This window comes from Ambystoma mexicanum, chromosome 1p, assembly GCF_040938575.1.
Source record: "Ambystoma mexicanum isolate Mex_15411 chromosome 1p, UKY_AmexF1_1, whole genome shotgun sequence".
NCBI classification, from domain to species: Eukaryota; Metazoa; Chordata; class Amphibia; order Caudata; family Ambystomatidae; genus Ambystoma; species Ambystoma mexicanum.
The window spans coordinates 1147643287-1147664812 of record NC_090921.1 but is presented as its reverse complement, the minus strand read 5'-3'; the positions used below and the strand labels follow the sequence as shown (position 1 = coordinate 1147664812).

At 43.2% G+C, this 21526-nt stretch overlaps 1 protein-coding gene across 2 annotated transcripts in view; it reads right to left on the bottom strand.

Moving 5' to 3' along the window:
* LOC138450152 (myelin-associated glycoprotein-like) overlaps positions 1-21526 on the bottom strand; it is a 912268-nt gene that overhangs the window by 296316 nt on the left and 594426 nt on the right. For both annotated transcript variants that reach the window (XM_069604820.1, XM_069604821.1), the window contains one exon: positions 9851-10129. In XM_069604820.1, the coding sequence (XP_069460921.1) occupies positions 9851-10129 (279 nt within the window). The remainder of the gene's footprint in view (positions 1-9850; positions 10130-21526) is intronic.

The following is a 21526-nucleotide window of genomic DNA, read 5'->3' as shown; positions in this document are numbered from 1 at the left end:
GAGGACTCAACCAGAGGGGGGAATATACAGGAGTAGCTGCGTGCCTCTACAGGAAATCCTGCCCCCCTGCCTCCTATATGTTGGAAGTTGGAGACAGTGCCATGTTTAACACCAGCAGTTGTGCCAATTGTGCAGCGAGTATTTGAGAAAATGTATCCACTGAGAAAACCCTATCAAATGTATCCCCGAAGAGACGACTATCTGAGGGAGGAACTCCCTGAAGGGATATGAAAGGAGCAGAAGAGAGAAGCTAGTGACATCACAAGAGACGAGCATGACGCACTGAGAATGCTGGCTGAAGAGAATGCATGGATCTTACAGAAACTGATGATGAAGTTAAGAATCAAGTAAACTTTCATATTCAGAAAAGAAGATTGCACACATGCAAAGTGCTACAGAAATACAACCATTCAACAATTGTACAGAAGCAGAAACACAAGTAGACTAAGTGATCATAGGAGCTGGCCATACGTAGTGAATAGATTGCAGGCGAAGTCGCCATTGTATAGGAGCTGGACATCAGTGTCATGAATTTTAGTATGCCCAGACCCATGGAGAGCAAAGTCTGAGAATTGTGTCACAGCAACAATAAGATGACATCCTAGAAATGCGTGGCAAGGCTGTCTGGCCTGGCATCAAAACAGGAGTAGCCAAGGTCAGGTATCTATTCTTGAAAGCACTGAATGTGTGAAGGATGAATCACCCCTTATTAAAAGGCAAAGAAGGAACACCAGGAGGCCCAATTTTTATTCGTTTAATGCTGCCGAATATACAAAATCTTGGTCTCCTGTCACGTGAGCTGAGGATAGAAATAGACTTGAGCTTGGAGTCCTAGAACAACGATAGTGAGAGCCTGTACTTCCCATAAATTCCACAGACAAGGATACTTTGCAAGGCCAAGTTCAAACGCAATCTTCATGGAAGTAGGCATGAGTGATGAGAGATGTTGGGCTAATTGGGTGGAGAGGTCAAGTCCACCTTCTGGCACCTGGGTATGAGCTTACTTGCTGCTTAGTGAACCGAATGTTCCAGACATGGCACAAGCATGCCAACCAATTGTAGAGGGCCGTATAATGAAGGGCCTTATAGCTTGAGAGCTAATGATAAACTGTGTACTTAACTGTGTTGAAGGTGACATGTTTTAGAGGTAAGCATAAGTTGTCCACCTGACAGTAGACAGCCAATATCAATCCCAGTCCTTATAGAAAGTACACTTAGATGTTCCCCTTGAACCAATTATAATCGTTTGTAGGTTTTTCTTATTTTCCAAGTAGTATGACATATTTTTTGCACATAGGGATGTTTTTATGAGAAATTTGTCGAGAGCTGAGCGAACGTCCGCTGATGTTCGTTGTAACCTCCCTGTTTCAGATAATTGTTAATAAAACAGAAACCTTTGCGATCTTCGTGAGTTGGTTTGATTATTTGGAATCAGTTATTCTGTGAACCCCATCCATTGTATGCATGTTACTAAAGAACTATAAGTTCATAGCGGTTTCTTTCCTCTGAAAAAGCCAACCGCAAACCCTTCCTTGCAACCCTCACTGGTCTCACCGTCTTTCACCTTGCATTAAACTGCCATCCTGGAACTGCTGTTTCCTCATTTGTTTTGCCTTTCTCAGAGTGTGCTTTTGGGCCCCGCCTTTTATCCATGTGGAAGTGTGATAGATGTGCGTGTGTAATAATCAACAATTGCCTGACTTTGCCTGACCCTTGTGTTGGGACATGCCAGATCTACGGCTCTAGTGTTAGTCCGTTGTCACTCACAGTGACCTGTCTGTAAGAAAGTGTTTGTCTCGGGAAAGGGGGCGGGGGACTGAATTCCTAGGTATCCTACCTGTAGGATGGGGAAAAGGTGTTATTGGGAAAGGGATACTGCGTCTCACCCTGCGGTGTCCCTCTTTCATTCCCTGTGGACCCCTCATCCAGGTGATCCTGCCGCACTAGTCCACATGCAGGAACTGGATCCAAAGGCCATGGCCCTGTCCTGGCCACCTGGATGACAGACCCCCTGAAATTAGCGGGTGAGACACCTTTAGGTTTCTCACAATGTGTTGAAAGAGCATCTTCACGCATTGTAATTCACAAATATGGTGCAAATTATAATGGGGGGGTTTGGGCTCTAGATTGGAACAAACCTTGCTGAGCTCTGAAATGAGATTCCTTGGTTTATCTTGTTGCAGCACGGTCACAGGTTGTGGTTGAGGTGTAGCCCACACCTCTTTTGTTTGGTAGAGATTTGAGAATAACCTGGATACCTTGCCTTAATTAATTGATGAAAAAAGTGTGTATTTTCCACACAGGTTTGTGTTTTTGTTGTATAGCGCTGCTTGGAGGCAGGCCTGTTTATTCACTTGAAATTCACCCAGACAGTGTGAGGGTGGGGATCTTGATGTCCCATGTGGTCAGCCGTGGTATGTTCCGTATTACACTCTTCCTGTGACAGCTCTTCGCATGTAGTACTGAGTTGACCTCTGTTGGTTTGCGAAAGGTCCTTTTTACTATTTTGTTTTCTTTGATTATGATTCTTAAGTCCAAAAAATCAATTTGTTCAGTGCTGATGTGGCTGGTTAGTTCTATTCCAAAGCTGTTCGTGTTGAGGTAATCTACATATTGATTTAGTTCTTCCGTTGTTCCTTTCCAGATGAGTATAACATCATCTATATAGCGTGACCATTGGATAATTAGGTTTGTTAATCTGTTTTCTTTCATGGCATGTTGTTGTTCATATGCGTGCATGGAGCAGTTGGCCAATGCTGGGACATAGCTTGCCTCCATTGCGATTTCAGGAAGTCTTTCGTCATTTCAGCTTGTTCCTAATGTGATACTGATTCGTTGGTTAGTAGGCATCCCAGGCTGGTGATAGCTAGTTTGTGGTCAATCGATGTATAGAGAGCCTTTGCATCTAGAGTTGCTAGCAAAAAGTTTGGCTTCCATTCTATTTTTGAGAGAATTGCCAAGGTGTGCATTGAGTCTCTTAGATATTTCGGTATCCTGGTGACTAATGGCTGTATGACGTTGTTGATGTATCTAGCCAGAGTTTCTGTTTGGCCTCCTATTCCACTCATGATGGGTCGTCCTTCGGGGATTGTTACACAATCTTTGTGTATTTTAGGCAAGAAATAAAGGGTGGGCATGATTGGGAAGTCTGTTCTGAGGAAGTCATGTTCTTCATCTGTGATGAGTCCCTTGGTCTGGTAGTTTTTTAGGAGATCCTGGTGTTCTGTTAGGATTGTTGTGGGTTACCGTTTAGTTTCTCATAGCTGCCTGGTGTCTCTAGGTGGTTCTGCGCCATGGCAATGTAGTCCATTTTATTCATAATGACAATGCTCCCTCCTTTGTCTGCCTCCTTTATTACAATGCCTTCCTCCTTTTGTAGTTGTTTCAGGGTGCTGAGTTCAGCCCTGGTAAGGTTCCATTTGTTCTCTTACTTGTGTTGTCATTGGTCTTCCAGTCTGTGTAGATCGTTGGTGTCTGCCTGTTGGAACGTATCAATATAGTTCTCAGCAAAACGTTGTGGAGTAAATCTGGATTTGTTTTTGAGATCCGGGATATTCATGGCCACATTGGTGATTCCGAGTTCCCTCATGCAGTCTTTTTTGCTTAGGGTGTCTTCCTTTAGAGTGGTTAGTAGATGGATGTCTTCTAGGTCATCAATTGTGACTAGACTGGGTTCTAGTGTTTCCTCTTGTGGTTTAAATATTTTGGGTTTAGTGGCAAAAAATGTGGTCAACTTGAGCTGTCAAGTAAATTTAAACAAGTCAATTTGAATATCGACGTAGTTGTTGATGCTTGCTGGTGTAAAGGACAATCCTTTGTTGAGTACTCCGGTCTCTATTGTGGTTAGTTCTTTATCGGATAAATTCATGACTAGATTTTGTTGTTCCCCTGTCCCGCAATCTTCTGGGACTGTGATCTTGTTTGTTTTTGTTCAATTTCTTCCTCTAGTTCTCTTGCATTTTATGCCAGGTCTTCCGCCTCTCTCTCTTTTGAGAGAGGGGGAAGACCTTGCTGGGTTTTTGTATCTGTTAGTGGTACAGCGAATCGTACTGTTTTCTTTGCTAGTGGTTTGTTGCGATTTCCTTTCTTGTGTCTTTTTATTTGTTCTAAAAAAGACAGTTTCGTTGGTTGTTCATCTTTTGCCTTTTCACTTGTTCCGGAAACTTCTTCCTGGTCACTGTCTATTTCAGTCTATTATAATGGCTTTACTACCCATGTGGTGGTTCCAAACAATTAACTCCAAACTTGCAATCCCCTCTCTAACCTTACCCAATTTATCTGCCTATGCCCCAGTCTCCCGTCTCAAATTATTTCCAGTCTGGTTCTCCCCCATAAGTCTTTTACTCTCTGTTTTCCTGCTTGCTTCCTAGGGTAGCCCAGTCCTCTCCCTATAGATCTCGTGGTTGTGTGTGAAAAACGACACATGCAGAGTGCAGGCAGAAAATGCTGATCGCAACATTCCTGCATTTTGTTTTACAGGGTGGACAGCCCCCGCTATCTCGATAACACCTGCCTTCCCCACCTCCTTCCCCAGCATTGTTCTGGGTCCTGCGTTTTTATGACTCACATTTCAATGCCGGCAGACCCACCTAGAAATCTGTCTGTTTGCATTCCCAAAATGGTTCTTTCTTACCATTCTAGATTAGTTCTGCTTTCTCTCACTCCCTAATTCCAGTCAGGCTAGAGTTGAAATGCTACCTTTTTTGAAATATTTACAAGGAACTTGGAGTTGGTCACCCTAAGTTACCTGGGGGCAACCAGACGTGGACTCCCTGCTCACTGTGCTCAGAGAGGCTCAGCTTCACCTCACTGATGAGGCCCAACAAGGCTGAAACACGTGTATGGGGTTGCTGTTGGTACTCTTGTTCAGAGAGGAATTTCCATAGCATTTCGGTGCTGGACTGCCCATGTGGGCGGGACAAAGACTGATTTGCAAATGGGTATTTCCCATCTGTGAAAGGTACAGTGAGCAAAAAGCGTGTGCTGCAAACTCTCATCTCAGAACAGGTTATCATGCAATGTTCTTTCTGGAGAGGAGCGCCTGCTACCTTTTTTGAAATAGAGTTGAAATGCTTCTGTAGTTTCCAAACCAGGACGAGCAAATACTCTGTACTTTCAGCGGTACAGCGCTGGCACTAGGAATTGTTGGGCCACGTGCTGCAAATTAAGTCCAGGGCCCTTAATTTTCATTTTATGGCATCACTGGAAGTGACATCACAGGAAGTGAGGGTTACCGTCTGTAAAATAGTTCTTCATAATTTGAAAATTGCTTGAGACTGTGAAATTCCAGAAATGTAAACTAAACATGTACAGAAGTAACTAAGCGTTACGCTATATTATATTGTTCTGCAGCCTTACAAATACATTCCAGCTTTTCAGAAGTTCCAGCATTTTGGGAAAAGTTGTAATTTCTTTATTGGCCTGTTCTCCTATGAGCCCCATTCTCCAATCAAACCTTGGATTGCATTTACTTTTGGGAACATTTAAAGGTGGACTCTTTAGCCAGTGTGCAACACTACAGAAAACATTAACTGAGTAATAATAAGTTTTAAGTTACTTACCTGTAACTAATGTTCTCCATGGGTCTGACATGGATTCACATGCTCATGAATATTCCCCATCGTCAGGCTGGGAATCCTCAGTAAAAGTAAAAACGTTCACTTTCATTTACAAACTGTATTTCTCCTTTAAACCAATCACTGTCCTCTGGGTCATACTGTCCCTATCCAATGACAGTCCTCTCACTAAGCCCCTCCTCTGGTAGCCATCTTCAGATATGATAAGCACGTAAAGTGTCAGTATGATCAAGAAGAGCCGCAGAGGGGTCGGAGGGAGGGTTGGCATGTGAACCCATACCAAACCCACGCTGTAGAACAATAATTACAGGTAAGCAACATATACCTTCTCCAAAATGGGGTCTGGCATGGATTCACATGCTCAGGAATAACGAATACACTGCAGTACAACATTACACAACCATGGGAGGTGGCAAGACTCAACAGAAGCAAATTCACTTACCCCTAGAACAGACTCACCTCAAGCAAACAGGTTGCATAGCACTGCTTGGCCGATTCTGGACTCCTCCCTGGAATCCCTGTCGATGCAGTAGAATTTCATGAAGGTGTGAGTGGCCCTCCACGTAGCAGCCCTGCAGATATCGAGCTGGGGCACACCAGAAAGAAAAGATATCATTGCAGCTGGTGGAGTGGGCTCTCGGACGGCCGGGCAGCAGTCAGTTAGCCAACCGATGACAGTACGTGATGCAGCTGGAGAGCTATCTTGAAATGGAAACCTTCGACAAGGCCTTCCCATGGTTCACATGATCAAAGTTTACCAACAGCTGTGAAGTCTTTCGAAAGCTCTTTGTGCGTGTGACGTAAAACTTCAGGGCACGAGCAACATCCAGTGAAGGCAAGGCCCTTTCTGCCGGTGACAAACTCTGACAGAACCTACGGCATGAAGGAGGGGTGCAGGATAGGGCCTGGATCTCACCTACCCTTCTGGCAGAGGTGATGGTCACCAGAAAAGCCATTTTCCATGAGAGGAACTTGAGCAGGCCTGATGCAGAGGCACGAAAGGGGCCCCCATGAGCCTCATCAGAACTACGTTGAGTTCCCACGCCGGGGCAGGAGCCTTCACCGGTGGAAAAGATCTGACAAGTCCTTTGAGAAACTTCTTGACGAGTTGATGGGACCAAAGCAAAGATCTTCCTGGTGACCTGGTCTAGCGGTAGATAGTCGCAAGATGTACCTTGATGGAGGTGTGCGCCAGTCCGGCTTTGGCAAAGGATAGCAAGTACTATAAGATCTGTGGGGCTGTGACCCTCAAGAGGTTAATCATCTGTGACCAGCACTACGTAGCAAAACGCTTCCACTTATGACCGTAGCAGTTCAAGATTAACGACGCCCTGGCTTTGGCAAGGACCTGCCTGCAGTCCGCTGGCAACTCATATCCTCCAAACTCTAGGGCTGCAGAAGCCAAGCCCTCAGGTTCAGCGAACCTGAGTCGTGATGTAGGATTGCGCCTCCTTCTCTGGTGAGAAGATCCAGAACCACTGGCAACTTAACCGAAGGCGACGCTGACAGGCTGAGAAGGTCCGGTTACCAAATCTGCCTCGGTCACGCTGGGGCGATGAGTATCATCCTGCATTGGCACGATCTGAGTGCGTTGATGACTTGTAGCAGGAAAGGAAATGGAGGAAATGCATACATCTTGCATTTGGAGTTTGTCGCCGTCACAAACCGATCAATCTGGGGCCTGCCCCACTTGGCAAAGATGCGGTCCACCTGGTCCTGCCGAAGTTCCCACTTGTGACAGGAGCGCAATTCCGAGCGAATCCGGCGATGGCTGCAACATCAGGCACCTGGGTGCGGACTCCGGCTCCTGATACTTCTTCTCCAGCCTGTCCTGTTTGGCTGGAGCTGTTTATGGGTTCTTCATGAGGGCCAGGCCCGCTTCCCAAACGTTGTCCAGAAGGGAACCCACCATGCCCATCTTCTTCTTGGCCTTGCGCCTCTGGTACAAGAAACCCTCCTTCTTGGTTTCCTCAGGCACAAGCTGGAATAGCTCGGAGGCTCTAGGGGTCATGAAGTGGAACAATCCCACCTCATCTGGTGGGGACACTCTTTGCGGAGCATCCAAAAGAGGAGACTCGCCATCTGCTGCAGTGATATCCTCGTCGTCATGGCCACATCCGTCCCCGTGTCCGGATCTGCTGGGGGAGAAGGGACCCGATGTGGTGTTGGAGGTTCGGGGGCATCCTCCTTTGGTGTCCAGGGTCGACAGAATGTTCAAGAAAATGTCCCTCAGCTGAGATGGTAGGACCGATAAACTAGGCTGTGCGCCGTCATCCTCTTCAACGTTGTTGTGGACCGTGTGTAAGGACTCCTGGTCTTCGTTGTCTGTGGACGAGACCTCTGTGGCTTGGGCCACGGTCTGAAAGGGCTGTTTCAGGGCCTTGTCGCCCCACACTTTTCCCCCACTGAGGGTCTTGAACTGGGGCCTGAACCAGTTTCCTCCCTTCTGGCGTGCCAGCTGACTTTGCCAAAGTCACTGCTGTGGTGTTGCACCTTGGGGCAGGGATACTTTTTGCGCTGCAGGGTCTACCTTCGCAGGGTCAATGCCCTTAGCCGTCATGGTAGTAGCAGTTGCCAACTCTGTCGCTGACGAAGTCTTAGCCTGTGCCGATTAGGCCTGCGTAGACTGTTTGCCTTTTTCTTCTCTGTCCGCAGCTTCTCTGATTTCTCACGCAATTTAGCTGGGGTATATGATTTCCTTTTCGAGGAGGAGCTTGATTGCCGGCCGGCAATGGAGGCCGAGGGTGAAGTCAATTGTGGCCTATCCACCTTGAGGCCCACTTCCGCAGCAAACCCAGACTTGCAGTTCTTGACCTTGGTTTGGGCCCCCACGGATGAGGCGCCCTCAAAGGATTTAGAAGACCGCTCCTCAGACTGGCCAGTCCTAGGTGAGGCATTACCCTGCTTGGAGCACGGGCCAGAGGCCTTTGCATTAAGCCATACTGTCAGTATACTGTGCCTGTCCCTCATTGTCTTCCTAGAGAACCAGAGGCGTATCTCACACTCCACCTGCTTGTGGTCTCGATGCAGGCAGTAGAGGCATTGCAGGTGCTTGTCTTCTATAAACAGATTCTGTAGACCGCATTTGGTGCAGGGCTCGGAGAGGGACCTTCCCTCCTTCTCATACTTCATGGTCTGAGGACGCGAAGTAGCCCTGATCGCCTTCTATAATCTTCGACGATCTTTGCCCTTGAGGGGCGCTGAAATTCACTGACAACGGATCCCTGCTGTCGGCAGATGGAGAAAAGAGCACACAGGTTCCTTTGGAACAAAAATAGAACCTTTTTCTGTCAAAAAACATGAAAATATTAAAAGTAGCTCAAAGCTCAAACTCGAGGACTCCCAACACTGAAGCGTTCAGTAAAAATCTGAAGATGGCTGCCAGAGGAGTGGCCTAGGGTGAGGACTGTCATTGGATGGGGCAGTATGACCCAGAGGACAGTGATTGGTTTAAAGGAGAAATACAGTTTGTAAGTGAAAGTAAAATTGTCTTTTATTTTAAGGTTTCCCAGCCTCTCAGGGAATATTCATGAGCATGTGAATCCATGCCAGACCCCATGCTGAAGAATAATAACAATATTGTTAATATTAAAAGCTTTTCAAAGTGGACTCTTTAGCCAGTGTGCAACACTTCAGAAAACATGAACCGATCAATAATAATATTGTTAATAATCAATATTTTTTGCATTATTTGTATTGATATTGACAATAACAATGCTAATAATATTGGTAATATTATCATTCACTGGAATAATTAGTTCATGGGAGATTCCATCATCTTTTACTGACCACTTTTCTTCTACATTTCTTTTTTGAATGTGTATGTTTTTCAGACAAGCACCTTGACTTTTCCAGTGCAAAACTCTGAAAAATAGTGCTCACAATAAAGTATGAATTTATTAAAGGCCCAAAATGGGTCTTGTGTTCTACTTACATGGGATAGTTCTGTGCCTTCTTGCAGGGGTGGACTGGCCTATAGCGAACTCTGGAAATTTCCCGTTAGGCCTCTTCACCCCGGGCCTCTTTTGTGTGGTATTTCCAAATTTTCTCAGAGGAATTCTGAGAATAATTTCCAGGGCTTCTTTTGGTTCCCAGTCCACCCCTGCCTTCTTCACGCCTGGGTCTAAGAGAAAAATAACTTTCTATGGACAAAAGAAAGTAGGTGACGGACATCCAGGTTGTCACTTGTCTTGTGTTTCTGAAAGTTGCTAAGAACTTTCATATTCTGATGCAGGCGTGTGCTTCATGCCCCGCTTAAACTCAGGAATACTAACCTTCAATGGGGAGTTGCAAATATTCTTCTACAGAACCATGCAGATTTGATGCAGAGCAGGAGACATTCATGAATTTCACAGTTGGTCCTCCTTCTAGGATGCTGATGATGTTCTCGCCATTGGTGGAAGATGTTTTGTTCAGGTCACCATCACTGACCAGGGCGCTGTCTGCAAATTTCCACTTGATGGACGGGAGGGGATTGCCCTTGGCAGTGCAAGAACACCGGGTCTTTCCATCAGAAAAGGTACATTGTCCACCTTTTAAAATAACAGGAACATCTAAAATAGACAAACATACAATTCTTGTTATTTTCTCTATGTGGAAGCATATTCAGTCACTACACATTGGGATCACAAGTGCATAAAGCTCCTTGGTCGAGTAAATGAAGGCCTAGGCTACAGCAGCATGCAGCGGTGGGCCAGTCCACTGTATCGCCTTCTCTTTCTCGGCTGTGCTGCCCTTTAGGAGACGCTCGACTATTGTGGTATAATATTTCCCTAACGACCATTTTGTCACTGATTTCGACCAACCCTTTGAAAAGCCCTGCTCTAGTGGACCTAGAATTGGAAACCTGTACATTTATTGAATCCTGCCAGGGTGTTCGGTTCGGGAATCTGCTGATAAGGGCAGACACTGGTAAGGTTGATGGAAGTTTTCGTCATCTTAGAGCCAACAGTCATGCTCCTTTGACAACTGTTAACACACGTATCAATCCAGCAGAGCAGGAATACTGCTTAACCGGCTCTCTGGTTGTGCCCCAGTATCTGAAGGTGGCTGGTAAAGTCTGACACGTACTATGAGCAATTCCACATCTTGCTGCACATGACATGGGGTTTAGAATTCAGTTGAATTCAAGGACTCTTAGCAATTTCACTATGAGGTACACATGACACATGGTATAGTCATATAGAATCCTGTCTAATTCACTGACTGCGTAATTACACATCTGGGTACACAAAACAAAGGGGTTTAGGTTTCTGTCTATTCCACAGATATGGAACAATTCCACATCTAGCAGCACATGGCACAAGGGGTTAGCATTCTATCTAATTCAGATACTATGAGAGGTCAGACAACTTTCTCGTGAATTGAAGGTACAGTAAAAAAGACCCCAAATGCTATTTATAGTGAAAGAGGGCCTCAAGCTGCAAACTCCACAAAAGAGAGCTGATGAAGCAGGTCTGATCAAAGAAGGCCAGATATTCTGCAAATGGAGCCCCAAATCGCAGAGAAGGCCAAGCCTGCGCTAGAGTAGAGGCCAAAGTATTTACAACTAATAAGTAATGGATGAGTCTAGAACTGTTGGAGACCCCAGAAAAGACTGGGGCCTGTGAAATGACAACCGGAGAGACACAACCATTTTAGAAGAGAGCCACAAGTCAGAACCAAGAGCATGGGTGTCTAGGGATGGACTGTCCCTACATTTCGCGAGACTCTTTGGTTGAACGGATAAATATCAACTGACGATCAGCACATCACACAGTGTTTGGGGAGGTGATTGCCATGGGCTGGGAGCTGTACAGTTATACAATTTAATGGCTGCATATGCCTTTTCTGCATTTACTTCCACAAAATGCACAACTAATATTCTCCTCCGGAACTTCTTGTGGTTGCCAGGCTGGCACAGTGATATTCCAACTCCCACACATGTTCAAATCCTATTGTGGATTTGGGTTATAAATCACCAATTACAAATTACAAATGACTAATCAAAGTAGTGGAGTAGCAAGTGATCCTTTCTTATTGTCAACCGCAGAGTTATGACATTGGACTGTTTCACATGGTAGCAGAACAAAAATAACGAGCTATCATATATATGCATATTTTGTTTTAGGAATGTGGTATATAGCAAGTACAAATATTTAAGACATCATTTTTCAACTGGTAGTGTAATTCCAAAAATAGTGCACCCAGAGAAGTCTGGCCGGTCAGCCAGCCTTCCACATCTATCATTCCCATGCACAAGAAGTCTTTTTTTAGTGTCTACAACTAGAAACACAGGCACCTATGCAACTTCCAGCTGATCAAAATAATGGATGATGCATTTGGTGCTGCATTCCTACCTCCCGACCTACTTCCGATAAACTTGCTAAATGTCCCTGCTATCCTCAGTAAATGAGATCTTTCACTCAGGCTCCAGGTCACTAACTTTTTGCTCTTATATATTTTACACATAGGGGGGTCACAACAACCGACACTGGTCTCAGCAATAAGAGCAATTGTCTGAAATAAATTAAAAGGAATCTAACCCTCAAACTTGTAGCACCTATTACAAGCAATCTAGTATCAAAATAACTTGATGTTGCTGTGTTTTAAATAGCGGTCACCACATTTCTGTATGTGAATGTTCACACTAGATGAAGTACACAGATATGGCTACGAAAGAATGCATCCTTATACCTAGTAAGTGATCATTGTGGTATAAAAGAAGGATAATTTATGTATTTAATGATTTATTATTTAATTGTATATAGTTATATTTGCAAATTACCAATGGGGGTCCTGGGAGTCCCTCTGCCAGACATTAGTCCTGGTTACAAGAGACTTGCCCAGAGTCTTTAGCTCACTATCTTTCACAGAAACGAATGTCTGGCAGAGGGACTCCCAGGAACCCCCTTGTTAATTTGCATATTTAAGTAACTTTGGGTATCACCCTAAATTACTAGGGGAATCCAGACGTGGACCCCTTGGTCACTATTCTTACAGAGGCACAGATCCACCCTGCTGATAAGGTCCAACCAGACCAAAACAAGTGTCTGTGGTTTCTGTTGGTACTCTTGTTCAGAGGAGAATTGCCTAGCATTTCGGTGCTGGACTGCCCCAGGGCAGGACAAAGACTGATATGTTTGGGATATTTCTTCTCTGTGAAAGATAGTGAGCTAAAGACTCCGGATGTGTCTCATAACCAGGACTAATGTCTGGCAGAGGACTCCCAGGACCCCCCTTGTTAATTTGCATATTTAAGTAACTTTGGATCTCACCCTAAGTTACTAGGGGAATCCAGGCGTGGACCCCTTGCTCACTATTCCTAGAAAGGCACAGATCCACCCTACTGATGAGGTCCAACCAGACCGAAACACGTCCGGGGTTGCTGTTGGTACTCTTGTTCAGAGGAGAATTGCCTAGCATTTTGGTGCTGGACTGCCCCAGGGCAGGACAAAGACTGATATGTTTGGGATATTTCTTCTCTGTGAAAGATAGTGAGCTAAAGACTCTGGATGAGTCTCTTGGAACCAGGACTAATGTCTGGCAGAGGGACTCCCAGGATCCCCCTTGTTAATTTGCATATTTAAGTAACTTTGGGTCTCACCCTAAGTTACTAGGGGAATCCAGACGTGGACCCCTTCCTCACTATTCTTAGAGAGGAACAGATCCACCCTACTGATGAGGTCCAACCAGACCGAAACACGTGTCTGGTGCTGGACTGCCCCAGGGCAGGACAAAGACTGATATGTTTGGGATATTTCTTCTCTGTGAAAGATAGTGAGCTAAAGACTCTGTATGAGTCTCTCGTAACCAGGACTAATGTCTGGCAGAGGGACTCCCAGGACCCCCCTTGTTAATGTGCATATTTAAGTAACTTTGGGTCTCACCCTAAGTTATTAGGGGAATCCAGACTTGGACCCCTTGCTCACTATTCTTAGAGAGGCACAGATCCACCCTACTGATGAGGTCCAACCAGACCGAAAAACACGTGTCTGGGGTTTCTGTTGGTACTCTTGTTCAGAGGAGAATTGCCTAGCATTTCGGTGAAGGACTGCCCCAGGGCAGGACAAAGACTGATATGTTTGGGATATTTCTTCTCTGTGAAAGATAGTGAGCTAAGGACTCTGGATGAGTCTCTTGTAACCAGGACTAATGTCTGGCAGAGGGACTCCCAGGACCCCCTTGTTAATTTGTATAGTTACATTTGTACATCCAACCTTTACAATAAAATTTAAAAAGTCAACTTCAATACAATATGAAAACACAAAACACAAAATTGCAAATTCATTACATCAACATGATCATATCTGTAAAATGCATTATTATTCAAACGCCAGGTATCCAGGATTTAAAACAGTCATAATTAATATAAAAAACGGTTCGCCAAGTTAAAATAGTGCTATCCAAATAAAGAACAGAAAAGGATAACGAATATTTCAACCAAACATCATCATTCTTTTTTTTTTGTTTATTTGTGTTTAATTGTGACTTTGACAATTTGTACAAATTAGGCAATGATGTTAGTCAATCTTGTGCTTTTCCGGTCAGTCTTTTTAGTGTTTTTCTCCATGTGAAATCAGTTTGGACTTTTTCTTCAAGTGCCAGGCTCTGTAAGAATTTTGCTGTACCAATGTTTAGAGATGTGTTATGATATGATATGGCATTTGTAATGTGCCTATACACAAGTGTTGTCTCTGCTCATCGTCCAGTTCCACCAGGATTCTTCATCCAGTGTAAGCTGTTTGGTGATTGGTTACCTACAACCACACAGGCACAATCAGATAAACCTCAAAAACCATTGAGAAGATATGTACAAAAATATGAGAATATGTATTATTTGAAATGAGACAACAAATGTAGCCACTTGTTGGCTACAGACATCAACTGTATTTAAACAAATAAGTAAACAAATATGGACCAATCTACAAATAGAAAGGAAATTCTTTCAATTATACAATAGAGGGGGACAAAATCCCTTCAGGAACACCCTCTTGTTAAAGGTTAGTTTTGTGCTCCATTGAGTTCCCGAAGTGTTGGAGTTCCTCTTTTGTTTACACCGCAGGCAAGATGAAACTGTTCTTAGAACACGCGCGGTGTCCGGATGTCTGTAATTAACCAAAATGGGGGTGTCCTAAGGACATTATGCCTGTCCGTACTGCACGCAAGCAAAATTGAACTGTTCTTATAACACGCGCGGTGTCCGTGATGTCAGTAATTATCCAAAAATGGGGAGTCCTACGGACACTATACCTGTCCGTACTGTCCGTATTGTCTGCAGGCAAGATTAAACTCTTCTTAGAACACCCACAGTGTCCGGGATGTCTGTAATTAACCAAAATGGGGGTGTCCTGAGGACTCTCTGCCTGTCCGTACTGTACGCAAGCAAAATGGAACTGTTCTTAGAACACACTCGGTGTCCGGGATGTCCGAAATTAAACAAAATGGAGTTGTCCTAAGTACACTATACCTGTCCGTGCTGTCTGTAGAACATCTACGTACATGCGCACCACACCCATAAGTCCTACGAACATCGCGCCTGTCTGTAAATGTCCATCTCACTTGTGTCGCACATTTAATTAGTTTCAGGACCCGAACACTGTCTGTAGAAAACCTGCGCGCACGCGCACAACCATTCCTGTGCCTTTGGTGTCCTGCGGACACCCTTTCCCTTCACAGACGTGTTCGTAAAGTCATCATGTGACCGCACCCACGCTGAGCGTGTGTCCTGAATTGCGGACACTGTCCGGGTCCCCGAACATTTTAAAAGTACTTTTTCAGACAATCCAAAGTATTTTACAATAAAATTTCACCACTGCACATGTCCCAGACAATGACCCTGACTTTCTGCATACTTTTTGGAACTTTTTGAGCCTTTTTGGGGTGTTCGATCTGTCCGCGGGCAGCGCGGGTGTCCACGAAGTGTGCACCAGCACCCCTATAAAAGGCCACACCCCAGAGCTAATCTTTATTGTGTCTTCCTACTATTGAAGTTAACCTTCTTTTGCTGAGCTGCCTTTGCTGAAACCTGATGGCATCCATGGCTGCTGTTCGTCCACCTGGTGCTACATCTGCCTCAGCACCACCCACACCCCCTCCACCACTACCACCTCCCCAAGGGCCTGAAGAGGGGAACAGGCGTGAGGATGTAGAGGAGGATGAAGAGAATGAGGTAGTGGAAGTCCCTACTACCAGCACTCGGTGTGAGTCTTGGGTGTGGCGGTTATTTACCATTCATGGTGATGTACCAAAAGCACGTGCAAACAAGATAACCTGCAACCAGTGCAAAATGGTGCTGAGTCGTGGGAGGCCTGGTTTGTACAGCTTTGGTATGACATCTATGAAGCGACACCTAAGGTCGTTCGACGGTGGGGCCATTCGCAAGGTTGTACAACAATGTAGTAGGTTGAGTTCCTCTACCACATCCTCTGTTTCCGTTCCTCTCACCACAAGAGACACTACTGTGGGAGAACGCATCCCTCCAGCTGCCTCAGAGGCCATTCACGATGCTGTTGACCCTTAACTTTCGAGGGTCACAATATTGTGTATGTACTGCAATGCAGTACTCTGCAGGGGGGAGAGTCTTCGAAGTGCTTTCGAGACTGCGGTCACAGAGCACCAGAAGACCTGCTACCTATCTAAGTAAGGCCCACCCTACATCTTCCTCTCTCCAGCTGCCCTTTCTTATGCCCGTGGTTGGTGTCCCTTCCTTACCTTCCTTTCCCCTCCTCTCCTAGTGTGTCGTGTGTAAAAAACCAAAAGAAATATAAAACAACAAAACCACCCCAAAAAAAGGCTCTTTTCAGAGCTGCCTTTCACATTTCTTGTGCATTTTTTAAAAGTCCACGGACAGTTTGCGGACATCTAAAATTTTGGGGTGCTGCCCTAGCAAAACCATTGCACTTTTCTCTGGGAGGAAGTGGTGGCTCTCAAAAGAGGCTTTTGGTGGTGTTTTTTGTGTTTGAAAAACTTGAAATGTTCAACACCTACTGCAAAATGGATGGCTGTAATTCCAAAAAAGGTCGCAATGCATTTTGTACATTTCTCAGAAAAATCTGATTGCCAGCATAAGTAAGATGGACTCCATCTCTGCGAAAAATGTATGTGCTACGAAACATAATATTTTCATTGTGAAAAGAGGACATGCCAACATCTCTTAGAAAGGCAAAAACAGCCTAATTGACATTGCGCCTTGCTTTCTCCATTTGTGCACCAAATGAAGAAGAACGCAGCCACATTTGTCTCTGCGCAATACGAGAAAAAATTACTTGGGAATTTGGAAATATGTCCATGACCTCCCAAGTCCTTTTTTCAATGCAAATTGCAATGAAATTCCAGACACATGTACTAAACTGTTCCCTTCACAATTAATTATATTTATGTCTGGATGATGCTCTGTCTCCATTCTAGCACAGAGAGATACCAAGTACAGCCCCTTCATTCCACGCACTCCATGCCAGTACACTTCCACATGAGGGAATCCAAGATCTGCATCTACTCCACAGCGTTCTGCATGCACCTCCAACCAATGTATCCATGATTCTCCCAAAATCCAGATAATCTGTTTTCTGAAACACACAGCCATAGGTATCTGTTGTTCTCTCAGGAAAAAGACTTTCTGACAAACTCTCTTCTTACACAATACACCCAGTAAACTTTACCGACCAATCCCTTGCTTTGCTCATTCTCATTTGCATGCCTCTCCACCCAAAAATCCCTGTATGTAATAAGCGGTGTCTGCGGACTACCGCCATGTCCGCAGACATATTTTACTTTCTTACTTTACTCCTAAAATCTTCACATAACCTTCTCCAAAGCAACCCTTACATTCCAAAACAGCATGGCATTTCCCATAAAAGATAAGGAAATATCATCTTCTTTAAAATAAACTGCATTACTGGAATCACTAATCTCATTATTACAGAAGAACATACCAGCCCTAAGCATGAAAGCACACATGCCTCGGTTGATTGCACACCTAGCAATGTTTTGCTGAGGAGAAAAAACAGAATTATTGTCCCATAGTGCCCTAGGTACTAATCCAGAAAAAAATACTTTGGCATTCGGAAGTATGTTCATTACTGCTTGAACCAGTGTTCCAAATCTGCCAACAAAGTAGGGTCAGTAACATAGCCCAAATGGAAAGCACCATAATGCAAAACTACCACATGGGGACTGTTCATCCTGTCCATATCTTCACAAAGTTGTACAATTCCCTGTACATTGCAATCAGGCACAGTGCTCCACACCACCTCCACTCCTTTAACATCAAAATTGTTTGCCACATGCCTGCATTGAGCATACTGCTGTAAACCATGCACAAACATATCTCCAAGCACCAACACCCTGACTTTCTCCAGCTCTGCCATCTTCACTACACTCAGTCTCTTTCAACACAAATCTACAACCTCAACATCTGATTGGCTGATCCTTACAGTCCCATTGCCATTGCTGGAAAACCCTGGATGTGGCACGTCCTGTCCGTGGACAGCCGCGGTGTCCGCGGACTGCGTAACTCTTGGACAGCCCTTCTACCCTTTCCACTTCACTCTCTCTGCCATTCCCTCATTGGATACAGCTAAGCAGACACAGAACCATCCACCAATCACATCTAAGACCTCTACATCTAACTACACCATCAGAGTTCAGCACTTCAAATGTACTGTTCATCACTCTGAGTACAAGTCTCATATCATTGGAAAGCACCTACTACAAAAATTACTGTACAAGTCTCCAATATTTCTACTTACAGCTGCATGCATATCCACATGCTTGAATACAAACTACAGGTATGCATATTTTATTAACGGTACATGTACAACTCTTAAGAATGCATATAAACAGAGTAATGCCACTTAACCTGTATAACCTATAAAATGAACTTACTGTAAGTTTTCCCATCTGCTATAATCAACTGTCACTTCCAAAACTGTCTGCCATCTAATTTTATTTTTACACACACACCTAAAAAAATTATAATATTAGAAGATGGGAGAAATAACAGTATAATTGTGGAAAAACACTTAGTAGTGTATTATAAAATTACACACAGCCAGGAAAAGGTCATGCATCTTCAGACACACACACAGAAAAACACTATCATTGAAAAGCTCCCAGCTGCAATAACACCACTCCCTGTAAATCACATCCTTCTGCTTTATTACCCACACCTTCACAAATTCATATATTCCATGCTTTTCTATACAGTTTCTGCCATTTACCTTATAAAAATTGCAAAATAAATATATCATTATTTCTTCTTTCTCCTAACATTCTATAACACAGCTTTAAAAGACCAAGTGAGTTTTATACACTTAGTATTCTTCTACTCATTTGCAAAGCATGTTGAACTAATATATTGTAAATAAAATATAAAGGCTGCATATTGTCAAATGAAACTGTATGCATACACTATGTTCAGATATCAAACAAGAATACTACTACAAAAACATAAAAATCAATGTCTAAATTAACATCAGTGCAATAAAAATACAAAATTACTAACTTCTTTCGTTTACAATTGCAGTGAAGACCACTCTCCTGAAAAGCAGCAGCATCCGAACTACAAACAACAACTCAGAAAAAACCTGCTCAATCCACAAAAAAAGAGCAAGTACAATACTAAGATAATATTGTTACTGTTACTCAAACATACTGTGCGGTTGATTCATGTAATTTGTGCACCAAAAAAACAGAGATTTGTGCATCATTCTGCCCACAAATCCCCATTTATTAAACAGGGATTAGCAGGCAGAATGGCACACAAATCCCCGTTTTTCGGAACACAAATAACATAACTCAGCCCCTAGATTGTTGGTATTACAAAACAAAGAACTGTTTTAATTTTATACCACTAGATTTACTATTAGTGCTTCTCCTCACCGCTAGCTCACTTTCTACTGTCATCTGAACCACAGTATAGTAACACACAAATAGAAGAATAGCCTTCCCAACTAATTGTAGCTGCCCAATGCACAATCACACCACCACATAATCCTTACCATCATACTCAGACACTCATGCACACAGCACACATACATTGCAGAACAGCCCAACCCATACCTTCTTTTTTTCCCAACAGACCCCAAAGAATGCCTACCAAAAAGCAAGTCTGTAGAAAGAACGCAGAAATAGAGCAAATGACAATAAAAGTGTCCAAAATAAGCATCCATCTCTGGCAGAATTTGTACAAAAAGTTCAAACAAAACAGCTAATACAGTCATTAAGTGAAACAAAACAAGCTTCCAGTACAGAAACTTTGCCTCCTCTATCAAAATGTAAAACGAAACAGAAAGTGATTAACAAGAATTCAGCTACCACTACTGATAACACTGCTCCTATAAATCTTGATGTAGTGCAGGTAACCATACAAAAAAAAGTATTTTAGCAAAAACGTTCCGCCACAGAGTCCTTCAGAATCTTATAAAAACAGGAGACAAATCATGCACAACCCTTAAAACCTACCGTAGAAAATTTATCTTAGAATCTTTGATAGACAGTGCAATCCTTCTCAAAAGGAAGTTATTTATTTTAGTGTTAAACAGAATGAAACCACTAACAAAACTATCTACTAAACTACAAAAAAGACTTCTCAATAAACGGAATGCAAACAAAAATAACTTTTTAAATATCTGTGGAGGTTAATGGAGTCACACCACAAGCACAGAACCATATTTCAATGAAGAAGCATACAAACAAAAGCAAACAAACACAATTGCCATACATAGCAGTGGACGAGGTTATGAAAAACTTAATACCACAATGCAACAAGAAATACTGCTTACAAAAATATCCCCAGAAAACTCAGTATCACCTCTTCATTCGACTGAACCAGAACATCCAGTATACAAAGGGCCATGCACGTCAATGTGTAACATTGCCAAAAAATATTTCAAATCTTTACGCCAGTTCCTCAATCAGTATGTGAAAGGCAAAGACAAAATAAAAATGAAACTGCTACAAAATATGGATACCTGTCCAGTGCGCAAATACACAGGACTACAAGGACATTCATTAGCCTGCATTTCAGGACCTATTTGAAAAAGCACCTTCCATCATATCAAAATGATATCAACACATCATTCAACTATACAAAATATAGTCTATAAACTGTACTATGCTAAAGGTCCTGCTTTAGCATTAGCCCATTTAAATAACAATCTTCTACATGCCAAAGACCTACACAAAGAAATAGAGTATATCCAGAGAAAATATTTTGGAAGTGAAAGCCACTACAAAATGCAATAGCTTTATAACAGACTAGCAACAATTGTACAGATGGCAACCTTCTACTACACACATACAAAAAAGAAATACTAAAATTTAAAAGTACATCCTCTGAAGTACCAAACCATGTGTGTGTGTGTTGCTGCAGAGCTTTATATAAAAGTAAAACAAAAACTATAGACGTAACATAGAAAATAAAAGACAATGAAGATTCCAAATGGTTTGAATTAGCTCTCTATATTATAGCAGAAAACAAATACGAAATAACTGGCCCCTTAATACTTTGCAGTTACCGCACTACACAACTTGACAACAACCAAACTCCTTCAAGTGCTATCACAAATAACTTGGAATTATTCCCACTACCAAAACCCCTGCAACAACTCAATTTATATGAGAGCATCATAATTCAAACAGTGCATCCATTTCAAGAAATAATACGCCTTCAACCAAACACAGCAAAATTGCCTCCCTCTGAATTAGTGAAAGGCATTTGTGGCAAAGTAGTTTATTTACCATTAGATCTAAAAGAAAATGTGCACACTCTGGGAATGCAGCGTCCAATAGAGCAATCTTTAATTGTCTTAGTAAATGGTGTACCTAAAAAAGACAAAAAAAATTGGCAACAACTCGTAGACTTACATAAAGTTAGACAAGCCTTACAATATCTAAAAGACAATAATGAATACTACAAAGAAATTAATATTGAAGAAAACCTGAGGGAAACAACTGAAATAATTCAAGAG